General features: G+C 41.6%; 1 protein-coding gene across 5 annotated transcripts in view; it reads left to right on the forward strand.

Moving 5' to 3' along the window:
• PTPN21 (protein tyrosine phosphatase non-receptor type 21) overlaps positions 1-13,205 on the forward strand; it is an 81,878-nt gene that overhangs the window by 30,911 nt on the left and 37,762 nt on the right. For all 5 annotated transcript variants that reach the window (XM_054970874.1, XM_054970875.1, XM_054970876.1 and 2 more), the window contains exons 3-5: positions 5,071-5,240; positions 7,389-7,486; positions 11,670-11,737. In XM_054970874.1, coding sequence (XP_054826849.1) covers positions 5,071-5,240; positions 7,389-7,486; positions 11,670-11,737 — 336 coding nt within the window. The remainder of the gene's footprint in view (positions 1-5,070; positions 5,241-7,388; positions 7,487-11,669; positions 11,738-13,205) is intronic.

Here is a 13,205-nt window from a genome sequence, read left to right on the forward strand (position 1 = left end):
CCATGGAGGGCTCAGGGCAGATTACATTTTAAAAACACATTAAAATTAATTTTTACAATTAAAACCATAAATAGATTGTTAAAAAACATTCACATGTAAAAATATATACTCAGATGGCGGCCAATGCAGCTGCCGCAATATAGGTGTTATACGCGCTCCAGTTGGTGCTCCTACAATAACATGCGCTGCTGCTTTTTGAACCAGCTGCAGTTTCCGGATCAGGTTCAAGAGAAGCCCCGCGTAGAGCAAGTTACAGTAGTTCAGCCTAGAGATGACCGTTGCCTGGATCACTGTAGTTAAGTCGCTGACTGAGAGATACTGGATAAGCTGTTGTAGATTTAAAAAAAGAGGACCTGGAAACTGCTGCGACCTGAGCCTCCATTTTCAAGGAAGTAGGGATCTACCCTACTTCCTGCCTGTTGTTGGCTAGTACTAAAGATGGCCACAAACAGCAATATGAACAAAAAAAGCCATGAATAGCCCGATCTGCTGTTCGCGAACAAGCTGTTCGTGAGGCCCCATTCTAAATGAACAGGTGGTCGTTGCAAGCTTTGTTCGTTGCTGTTCCTCTTGCTGTTCGTCAAGCCAGACAGTCTGGCACCTGCAATCAATTCCCTTGGCAATTTAGGCAGGGATTGTTTGAACTCTGTCTGAACTCCTGCTTTGCCCTGGAAACCCCAATCTAAGCCCAATTTAGCTTGATAGGCAGGTTTTCCTTTCAAGTGTGGAGCTCCAAATGTGTTACATCAAGGGAGCAAAGACCAGGGGGGAGGGAGAGAGAGAGTTGCTGTTGGCATTTTGATAGAGAGAGTGCATTGGAGCTTGAATTTTCTTTGTGTGTGGTGGGATAGGGATCTACCTCTTCAAGTTCCAGGGCTGCTGCCAGGCTCTGGGCCAAACTATTATTTATTATTGGTAACTTTCCTGCTGCCTGCTCAGGTAAGGTTTCTGGGAGTGGTGCAGTAGGGATCTACCCCTTCAAGTTCCAGGGCTGCTGCCAGGCTCTGGGCCAAGCTATTATTTATTATTGGTATCTTTCCTGGTGCCTGCTCAGGTCAGGTTTCTGGGAGTGGTGCAGTAGGGATCTTGACCAAACTTGGATGATGGCTGGAGGAGAGCCTGCTGGCCCCCATGAACAGCCAACCACGAACTTGTTCGTGAACAGGGCCATGTTCGTGGTTGTTCATGAGTCCCTGTTCATGGATGGCAACAAACAACGAACATCATGTTTGTTTGTTTTTTTCTGTTTGTGTCCATCTCTAGCTAGTACCACTTAGAAATATTAGTGTATATCATTGGGAATTCCTGTGAACTATGAATTAACTTGTTCTTTTTCAGTGTTGACTTGCATACAATACAATACAATACAACGAAGGTTTGATATCTCAATTGTATCATCTATCTTGAGTTCAGTGAGAAAAGTAGAACATAAATGAAATAAATAATGAACACATGAAGCTGCATTATATGCAGTCAGACTATTGCTGCATCAAGGTCAGTATCATCTACTGCTCAGACTGGCAGCTGTTTTCCAGGGTCTCAGGTAGAGGTCTTTCACATCACTTCTGCTTGATCATTTTAGCAACAGATTGAACTTACTGTTCAGTTTTTGCATATTTGGTTTTTCATCCCTCTTGTATTAGCTTGAGGGTGGGTAGTGTCTTCCCCCCCCCCAGTCCCTCATCTTTTAGATGTTCTGTAATTGTACAAAACACTTGAGCGGTGTTTTTGTACACATAACAAAGAGAGCAATTAGCCAGAACAAAATTGTGTAGAAAATCTACATCCCTTTCTGTCTAGGGTTGATTTACTGCCTGGAGGTTGAATGATGAGTAAGTTGCTAAAATAAATAAACCTTACAACAGTGTTAATCTTGGAAGCTTAACATATTTCGAGAGTTATGTCATGTCATTTCTGTAGGGTTGGGTAACCTTGTATGCTGCAGATTGTAGATCACTTGAGCCATGATGAAAAAGGGATTCTCTTTTAGTCCACTCACCATCAATATTCCAGGCTGTTCAAATGTCATCAGAAGCTTTGGGAGTTAAAATATAAATACTCAGGCTGAAAGAAACTGTGTGTGTGAATGGAAGACGTTGCATTTAATCTGCTTCCACTGAGAGTTTCTTCAGTGTATGAAATGGTGGGATTTACTAGCTGTCTGAGTGTGGTGTTTGTTTTTTATAATTCCATGTCAGCATTAATGCCATGGGGATAAATGAGATTGTCCTATGCTTTCAAATATGCACACATAGTATCTGTTATTTATTTGTTTGTTTGTTTATATATGTCATTTATAGTCCGCCTTTCTCATTTAGACCCAAAGTGGTTTACATTGTGTGAGATTAGTACAGTCAGTATCAAGGACATTTCAATAAACAATTCCGTAGGGTATATAAACGCAAATTTGCAAAGGCAGAACATCAGCAAAAATCCAATACGGAACTGAAGAAGTGCTGAAACAGCATAAGCAATTCTAAGACAACACAGAACAACCCAGTAGGTTCAGGGAGAGAGAGTTTGTATAAAAGTGTGTTGTATTGGTGTACTGGTGCTATAGAGTTATTAGTTACAAATAGATCAAGATGGGTAGCCATATTAGTCTGTTTGTAGCAATAGAAAACAACAAGAGTCAGTAGCACCTATAAGACTAACAAAATTTGTGGAAGGGTATGAGCTTTCATGAGCCTTAGCCTTGTGGTATACTTCAGCTGTCAAGAAGAAGTGAGCAGTGGCTCACGAAAGCTCATACCCTACCAGAAATTTTGTTAGTCTTATAGGCGCTACTGACTCTTGTTCTTTTCTATTAGCTACAAAGTAAATTACAAAAAGGAAAAGTCTGATGCCAGCTTTACAATCTAAATTTAGACACTGGGAGATGGGGTAGGGAGCCTATAAAATGTGGGAAGAAAGGAGAGCTGTAAACAGGTGAAAATATTAACGCCACTCAGAGATTTTAATTTTCTCAACCTTTGGAAGCCACGGCACTAATACTGGTTTTCCTTGTGATGGGGAGAGGGTGTTGTAAACACTGAAATTTTGGAGGATATAGAAATATATGCAATACTTTCTTCTGAAACCTAAATTTATTTTATTGCTTTAAGAACACAAGATGTGTTGTTCATAACTTTGTTAGCATATAAAATCGTACTTTTTCATATTTATGAAATTTCAAATTTTGTTCAAACCAAATTGCAAGTAGACCCAGTGCTAGAGACAGTTCTACAAATGGCTATGCCCTATGCACAGATATCTTAGCTTTTGCCATCTGAAATACCAGGAAAAAAATACATGTTGGAAATAGAAACCATCGTTTTTGTAGTAAACTTAAAAAGGCTTATGTTTTGGAGTTCAAAACAGTCTTTACGCTGTTAAAGTATTCACAACGTACCAGGAGATTTGAATATTGAATTAAACTTAAGCATTGACTTCAAGGTTGTGTTACTGTTACCCACAATGGGTTGGATCCAGACAGCTTTTACGTTAACCCTATTCCTGTCACATGGCTTTTATACATATAGATCCCATGATTCCCTGCATATTCTTTTACGGTGGTCACTGGGTACCCCTCCTTCCTTTTTGATCAGCAGAAAAGCCGATTAATTGGATCCATTCCTGGACCCAATTTCATTGGATAAATGAAAAAAAGTCCTCTGAGGGGAGGGGAAATGATATTTTTCTGTGGGGTTGGGACAGCGCCAGCTCTGTTTCCTGGAGTAAAAGTCTGGCAGTGTGCACAATTTGTGCCCTGCAGCTAAGATGACTCGTCAGATCACACTGTGAGAGGTTTTATCTTTGTTACAAATAATTTTCCTTTGAATTAGACCTGTGGATTAAATGAGCATTTATTTCTTGAGATGACTGATTGTTGGTGTTGGGACAATAACATTCAGCAGCAGTTCCTAAGACAACAAGATATCTTAATAACCAGCTTGAAACCGTGTACAGATTTGCAAGCTTAGTATTAGTCTACATTTGTTACTATAACAGTGAAGCATACTAAATGTATTAGCTCCTGGGAAGACAAAGATTATTTTTGGTGACAACAGAGTTGCCTGAGAAGCATTATCATATCTGGAAGCACAATGTAATTTGGTGATTCATAAAATTGTAGGCTAGTACATGCTGTTGTGTCTTTAGAGAACGCTTTGAGTGTCTCAAGAAGTAAATGTAAATAAATAGGCAAAGGTTACTTACTGTGAGCCCCAAATGCCTACCAAGAAAGGAGGCTGCCGAGGCTGCCCAGTACATCTCAGTGTGATCAACTTCTTTGGCCTTGCTTTCTTCCAACTGGCCACTGCTAGACTTGGGAAATGGTGCTGTTTATTTGCATCACATGTTACCGGAGCATTCAACCGTACCTGATGCAAGTATCCACCTTCAGGGAGTCTGCCTATTGCATCTGTGCTTGATCAATGCCTGTTCTTGCCAGATCTTTCAGTGAGGTGGAATGCCCAGGACTTGGCACGGAGGGATGGGCTGCTCTATGAGTAAGAGATTTTTACTGTTTTGCTTTTTTTTGTGTGGCATCACAGTGATACATGTTTTCAGTTTTAATTGAGAAGTACCTTGGCTATCTGGAGTTTGGGAAACACTGCTTTAGATTCTCATGGTGACTAATTTAAATGATAGGCCCACTGAAATGTCAACATTTTTCCTGTCCTTAAGAAGGTAACCATGTGTGACATACATTTTGAGTTTGGGAAAAACTGCAACCTTTGTATATGAAAATGTGGCAGATAGGTGGCAGCTAAAGTAGTAGTAAACAGGAGAAGGAGCTGAGAAAGTCCACGCTGGGGAGGGTGGGAGGTGAATTGGAAGTGGCAAGGAGAGGGAAAATGAAATTTCCCTTTACCCATAAGTTCTCACAGATCTCCTTGTGTGATACTCTGAAGAATACCATCTACATTGATGTTGCTTTCCAAATAACTGATGATTTCAACTTGAGAGGCCCACTTGCTTCTATATTAGTTTGTGCTCTTAATTCTTCATGAGAACTAGGGTAGCTTTGCCTCATCTTATAACTGAATACTTACCCCTTCTTTTCCATTTTCTATCTTCACCTTACAGATCACCTATTTTAGTCTGTGGTATTACAACAAGCAAAACCAACGCCGGTGGATAGACCTGGATAAGCCTCTGAAAAAGCAACTGGATAAATACGCATTGGAGCCAACTGTATATTTTGGTGTGGTGTTTTATGTGCCTTCTGTCTCTCAGCTGCAGCAGGAAATTACCAGGTGAATGGTAGAAGGCTGACAGTTATGTTCTGAAATGCTAGTAAAGCTAGGATTGCCAGTTCTGGGTTGGGATGTTCCTGGCGATTTTGACAATAGAGCCTGGGGAGGGCGGGGTTTGGGGAGGGGCAGGACCTCCGCTGGGTATAATGCCACATAGAGTCTACCTGCCAAGATATCCATTCTCCAGAGATACCGATCCCCGTTACCTGGAAAACAGGTGCAGTCCCTGGAGATCTCTAGTTGCCACCTGGAGGTTGGGAACCCTAAGCAAAGCACTTTATAAGTCATTATATGGTACTTTTGAGCGGAGAGAGGAAAAATGCAGCCAAGTCACTATGCCGTTGCATTATTTTAATGGAGATTGTATGTAGTTTCATTTTTCTTTCTCTAACTTTGAATTTCTTGTCTACTAGCTGGGATTATATTGACTTTTTTCTTGGAACTGTGTTGGTTTATGCTGGGGGTCCCTGGCATGGTGCCCTTGGACACCTTTCCTGTTTCCTGCCAAGTGTTTTTAGAAAGTGGGTGGTGACAGATGGGCCTTTTCCCGGCAGGGATTCTGATTGGCGATTAGAGATCTGATTAACTGCGCATATTTTTTTTAAAAGTTGCCTCAGCATCAGCTGCTTCCACAACATAAGGATTTTCATTGTACAGCTAAAAGTGTATACAAGAAAATAATTAAACCTATTTCAAAAGCCATACTGTTAAATAGAAACACTGCCTGAAATGTTGGAGAATTACTATTAGAGTTATACATGACCTCACTACCTGACTTTTTATGGTTGGCTCCACCTCTTGTGGCAGCCATTTTGTGGTTGGTTCAACATTCTGCAGCAGCCATTTTGTAGTCATGCCCACCACCCTGTCTCAGAATTCCAAAGGTGCTGCAGGTTCAGGAAGTTTGGGGACCTCTAGTATACACTGTTGCACAAACAGCAAATTTGGATATGCTGAAGGGGCAAGGTGCATAACCTGCTGTGCTTTGCCATATCCCCCAAAATATAATTTGTGCAGTTTCAGCAAGAGAAACTGTACGCACAAGGTCTGTGTACAAGAACAGGAGACACACAGATTGGTGGCGTATGAAGGCCAGAAGTCCTAGATGTTTGTTTCCACTTCATCCCTTTCTTCATTGTGCAGATTATTGTAGTTCTAAAAGAAAGAAACCAGGGAAAAAAACTTGGTGAATTGCTGTGGTTCAAGTCTCACATTGAATGGTCCCTTCCAGCAAGTTTCTTTATAAACTAGAAATTGATCCAAAAGGGTGATGGTTTTGGCATTAAATTACATAGAAATTCTCCATATGCTCATTTCAGTTACTTTGGATAACGTTATTAGTACAACTAGAATGATTATGTAAATACTGTAAGCAAATAATTTGCATGTGTCAGATAAGGAAATACAAAGGATGACTAAAATAAAGGAAAACAAACTTCAAAACAAATGAATAATAGAATTATACATTTCATTAAATACCACTTTTATAACCAGCAAGATATTTCATAAATATCTAAAATCCCAGCTGCAATAGAATAAAATTTACCTTTACTATGGATCCCTGCACCAGTAGATGTGACCAGGCAGTTAACTGTGCACCACATCAGGCAGTGAAACATTCAGCTAGCCATGGAGATAACAAAAAGTAAACAGGTTGGACAGGTGGGCACAGATTAGGCTGGGCCTTGAAGACAAAAAAGCAGAGAGACTCCAGAGCAAGCAATCAGTTAAGCTGACTGCAAGTTGGAATTTATCAACAATAACTTTGTGGTAGTCATCATGAGGGCAGGAGTATTGGTCAATGGAGGGATTATGAAGAGCGGAAAAAGTTTGCTGCATGTTTTAAGAACTTTGTGTTTGGAAACAGGATTTAGTATTGAGGGTTTGGCTATTTCTATACTGTGGGTGCTCCAGCTTCTTCTATTAAAATTTATATGGTACCATCAGTGTACATGAAGATCAACAGATTAACAAACAAAAAGATATGTCCCTGAGAAGTTTACAATCTCCATTAGTGGATTAGTCAGTGAGCTTGGGAGGGTGGGTGATGATAACCCATATAGATTCATAGGCTACATGACATTTCTGCATTATCCTGGAATAACAGTAATGGCAAAACCAACACAAATTCTTTTTTCCACCCCATAGATACCAGTATTACTTGCAATTGAAGAAAGATATCTTGGAAGGAAACATTCCTTGCACATTTGAGCAAGCAATTCATCTGGCGGGCTTAGCTGTTCAAGGTAGGATTCTGAGTCATAATCATGGTTAGCTAATTTTAGAACTGGGAAAGTAGTATAATTTGCATCCATACTTTGTGTTTCAGGATTATGAGGTAAGAGGCCCGTATCTTTCTATGGAGGAATCTGGGGTTAAATAACCTTGGGGTTTGCAAAGGGTTTTCCTCCAGCCCACTGCTTCCATGGCTACTAGTAGAGATGGGCACGATCCAAAAAAAATTGCCAATCCAGCTGATCGTGGATCAGCGCCGGTGACGATCCCAACTAAACGATCCACACCGATCATCTCCCGTTCCCGATCTGTGGATCGTGGAGGCCAAAACGGGGTGCGCTGCTATTCCCAGCTATGTGGGAAGGTGGGTGTTGGCGGCGGCCACCGGGCCCGGCGGGCATGGGAAGACGGCGACAAGCCGCCTCCCCTCAGGGGGCAGGGGGTCTGGCTGCTCGCCGGTGGCACCCCCCATGTGCCCGCCCACCAGGCGAAAAAGGAGTGCACTGGCGAGAAAAGAACGGTGGGTGATGTCGGCAGCATCTGTGTTTGTGTTGGGCCGTCTGTGTTTGGCCGTCAGAGCTGCCTATCAGGGTTTGCAGGGATGAGATTGTAGTGCCCATGGCTACAGAACACCCCCTTCCCCCTCCCTCCCCTGGGTGTCTTCTCCCAGCTGGTGACTGGTTTGCTGCTCCATGGTTGGAAGGAAGCCCTGCTGATCAAGGAAAGCTTGGCTTCCATTCGGGTTTCCAGGGCGACAGAAGGAGGGGAAACACAGCTCAGGCATTCCCCTGGCTCTGTTGCCCTGGGAATAGATTACTGGCGCCTGAGTGTCTGGCTTCCCGATCCAAGCACAATCCAGCCCCGATCCAGCCCCCTCCCAATCGTTGGCCGTGGCCGATCACGATCCGCTGAGTCACGATCGCACGATCGCCATTATCGTGGGGGTTTTTGGATCGTGATGCGGATCGTGCCCGTCTCTAGCTACTAGCCCTTCAGCTGGGGAAGAAACCTTGACAGCCTGAATACAGCTACAAATTCTTCAGGGTCTAAGTGCAGCATTTTAGCATCCCAACAACTCTGTCAGTAGGCTGTTCTGAGCGGCATATTGCTCATGGGTGACCAAGAAGCTTCATAGGCGATTAGTGGTTTGAATCTGGGTTTCTTCCCTGCTGTAGCTTCTGCAGTAGACTGGCTTGTGTATTAATACACTGTTGTTTTAATGTAGATGAATTTTTTATTGTATTTTAATACGTTGTTATCCTCCCTGAGCCCGCTCGCGGGGAGGGCGGAATAGAAATTTGAAATAAAATAAACTTTCTTGTGGTTCATTCAGCCATTTTTGGAAATATGAGATAGTACTTGATTGTTTGTGTTTGTGCCTGTTTATTTGTGTTTGTGTCTGTTTGTCTTCTCAATATTCTGCTTAGAAGAATGTTACTTCATGGCTCCAGTCATAGGGAATTGCTGAGGATGTCTGCTAATGACTTACTGAAGGTTGCCTATGAGATGAGAACTGTTCATAATCACAGTTTGCCAATTCATGCAGTTGCCGTGCTAAATAGATCTTGAATATCGCCTATGGCTGCTCTGAATTTCCTCATGCCCCAACATCCCAGACTGTTTTGAAATGGATGGCCATATGTTTCCTGTGCTAGGTCCTATATCTGGGCTTTAAGATTCTACATGCTCTGGCCCACTCATAGAAATGACTAGATTAAGTAGGGACTATTTAAAGATTTGTTAGCCTTCCTGTACTGATGTGCTCATGTTATATCTATATACCATGCTTTTCTTTCCAAAGCAGCTTACAACTTGGTTCTCCCCTTCTCTATTTATCCTCTGAACAACAATCCTTGAAGTAGGTTAGGTTGAGAGAGAGAGAGAGAGAGAGAGAGAGCGTGAGAGTGACCAGTCCTGTTCTGCTTCTGCTAGAGCTCATCTTTCTTTCATTTGTGGTCACTGTTCAAAGAAAAAATGTGTCCCTTGTTGCCTCCCCAACCTTTGCCATTGCCGACCCAGGTCTGAGCCAGTCCTCCATAGTGGCATTTGCTTCCCTGGGGCTCATCTTCCCCCTTTGACAGTTGACATGCCTCGCCTGCTTGGGCCAGTGTCTTAAGCTAGCCCTGAGCAGAACTCCAGATATATTTCGTTTAACTTAGTAGGATTTTAGTGCAGGTATTCTGTGCCCAAGCTCAGTTACAATGTTGACTGGGAGATACGGAGCTTGAAGAGTTCTCCAAGCCTCTGGTCCATTTTATTTTGCTGCCTGGCTTTACTTGCTAAGAATGATAATCTCATGTGCTGAGAAAGACCTGCCAAGAATGTTGTTTGCCAATGAGATCTAACCAATGAATAGAAATAGCTTGTTTATGTAACAACATTCTTTCATATTTTTATTTCGTTCTGGCTGGCACTTTAATAGCATTCATTGAGTAAATACTTGTTTTAATTGCTCTTGTGCATTTTAGGAAGTGTAAAATATCTTGGTGTTTGCCAACTTATGGAAATCTTTCTATAATCCTATTTCTAGATGAATCCCCCCCTTCTTTTAGTTTCTGCAGTTCTTATTCAGACTGAGAGAACAGTCATTTAAATGAGGAATTTGTATGCAAATGTTAGTACAATGGATACTCTGTGCAGGGGGGAAAATAAGTCTTGCGACACTGTCTATATCTAGGCTCACAACAGGTAATAAAGCAAAGATCAGCAGAATACTATACAATTTCACTTAACAGTATGGCTCTAAGCAGAGTTACACTTTTCTAAATCCATTAAAATCAATGGTCTTAGAAAGATGTGACTCTCTTTAGGATTGTGCAGTAAATACGTTACAGTTCTCCACATTTCCCTCTTTGGATTAACCCTGAGTAAAGACCAGCCAAAACATGTAAGTCTTATTAATGGTGCTCAGACTTGGATTTTGGCAAGTTGTGGTAGGAGGATGTTCTGTAACTAGGGGACATTAACATTAAAGCCATTTTAATATTTGGTAATGACACTGACTTGGCAAGGAAGGACTGTTCTTGCATGAGTTCAAGGATAGCGTTACGTTGGCTGTCCATTGGGTCCAACCTATTTTTTTAAGTGTCATCAGAACATATGACAATAAAAAATGTTTGTGGTTTGGTACTGAGTACTGAGTACTGAGCAGGTACTCTTGTGATATTTAGATGAGAGACAAGATCTCTCAGGAATAAAGGGCATAATACTGAGTTTAGTTTGATCCCAGTAACTCGAGTCTAAGAAAACAAGTCTGTCTTTACCCAACGGAACATTGTTAGACAGCAGAGTGTGGTTAGTTGGATCTTCAGTGAAAAGGAAGTAATGGGAAAGTTATTCTGATTTACTGCAAAAATATTTAATATGGTGGCCCCTGCAGGAGAGAAGGAAGGTTTGGAATTCCTTTACACATAGTAATTGCCCCATATAATACCAATTATATGATAGATATATCTTCTTGTACTCCTCTGTTTTCTTCCTAGAAAGTGCTTTCTCTTTAGACAAGAAACCTCAGGAAATTTGTAATCAAGAGAGCTTTGCCTATATCTTAAAGTGACAATATACATTTCAGGGCTTTTTTTCTGGCAGTACATGCCGGAACTCAGTACTAGCACTTCTTTCGGCAGCACCAACTAGGGTTGCCAGGCCCCCTCAACTTCCGGGCGGGAGATAGGGGCCTGGCACTTACCTTGGGGGAGAGGGGGTGCATGCGCCCCCCCCCACAGTGACATCCAGGCTCCGCAGGGGCTCAAAACGGGCCCAATGCATGCTGAAACAGAACAAGGAGCGCTCCTGCGCTCTGCAGCGCCTAAAAACGGGCCCATTTTGGTGTGGATCATCCCATTTTTGAGGTGCGCAGCACCGCAGGGGAGCGCACAGGGAAGGTGTACACCCCCCACCTGTTAGGTAAGTGGGGGAGGTGGGGGGAGCGGAGGCAGGTTATCCCTGCCCCCACCGGGGGTCTGGGATCCCTAGCACCAACTCATCTTTCAGCTGGTGAGCCTGGACCGCCAAGGCAACAAATATCATGAGTACTGCCACTTCTTTTTTCAAAAGAGATGAAAAAACACTGCGTTTTATAGATTATGAATGCTCTCTTACTCATTATTCAGATTATTAGACCCAATTGTTACTAAGGGATTGTTAAAAATTGTTATAAATACTTGATTCCTGACTTTATTTTTAATTTTTTAGCTGATTTTGGAGATTATGACCAGTATGAATCACAAGAGTTTCTACAGAGATTTGCCTTGTTTCCTGTGGTAAGAAACGTTCCATTTATCCCCCCTGCTACTTTTAGGCAATTACTGAAAAGGAAATTGATTAGAGACTACTGCTGTAACACACACAAAAACCTTTAACTGCCTATTCTGTTGTCTTGTCTCTTTAAAAACCCTGCCTATCTGTCTTCTGGTTTAATTACTAGACTGCTAGAGATTTGAAAGTCCGGGATAATAAGCAGAAAAATTTGGGGAACCCTCCCCTTCATCCCCCCCCCCATTTTTAAAAATGAAAAATTGGGAAATTTGGGGAAGCACTAAAAAAAAAAACCCTATAATTTTTTTCTTTGAAATGAGTGAAATGCTTGTTAACACAAGGGTTTATTAGATCAGTATGTATTATATAAAAGACTGAGAACTTCCCTCAATTTTTCCAGTGGAAATTTAGCGGAGCACTTAATAAAAAACTCCTATGAACTATTTTTTCTTTTGAAATTTGAGACAAGGTTTAATTCAATTAAAATGGAAATAGCTGAGGAGGACCAATGGGAAATTTTTGTGAGCACTGAAAAAAATCCTATGAAATTCTTTTGAAATGTAAGAAAAGTTCTAAGATAGCTTAAGGTGCAGCAGTTTGCTGCTCTCTCACTTTAGTAATGAGAATATTCGCAGTTTTGCATGTAGAAAACTAAATAATTTATAATTATAAATTCAATACGTATGCCAATTAATTAGGATTGCCAGCTCTGGGTTGGGAAATTCCTGAAGATTTCGGGATGAATTCTGGGGAAGCTGTGTTTTTGGAGGGGAGGGACCTCAATGAGATTTAATGCCATAGAGTTCACCCACCAATTCAGCCATTTTCTTCAGGAGAACTGATTTATTTGGCCTGGAGATCAGTTGTGATTCTGGGAGGTCTCCAGGCTCTGCCTGAAGGTTGCCAACCCTGCCGTTAATACAATTTCATCCTCTGAGTAGGTTTAAAATTATGCTTTTATGTTGTTAAAGCAGCAAAATGGCTTGATAGGAAAACAAGTATTGCATATATTTAAAATTTCCCCCACATTTCTGGTTTTTTTACTAGAAAAAAATGTTCTGCCTTCCATGACTTCAAAATTTCCAGAAATTTTTCATCTCTGTAGCCTTACAATTTGTAACTAATTCGCTTGTTTTCCACCCCCAAAAGGGTGTTCGAACCTTTGTCCTGCCTTATCGCAACGTCTTGTGGCATTGCTATCAAAATCAAAACCTGCAAAACTCACAAAAAATTAAAACATCCAGTCTAAAGCTATGCCCTCTGTTTCCTGTCCCACTTATACAGGGACAAAACTGGTTGCCAAGCAGCAGCCAACATTTTGCAGTGTTGTGATGCTTCTGAGTACTAAAGTTTAGGAATCCTTCAAGAAATGTGGGTTCCTGAATAGTAAAACTCCTTTGGAGGTTTCCTCCTTGTATGTTCAAGATGATTCAGTTCTGATGCAAAAAGATCTGATCAAGGCACAGCAGGATA

Source organism: Eublepharis macularius, chromosome 2 (assembly GCF_028583425.1).
Source record: "Eublepharis macularius isolate TG4126 chromosome 2, MPM_Emac_v1.0, whole genome shotgun sequence".
Classification (NCBI taxonomy): domain Eukaryota; kingdom Metazoa; phylum Chordata; class Lepidosauria; order Squamata; family Eublepharidae; genus Eublepharis; species Eublepharis macularius.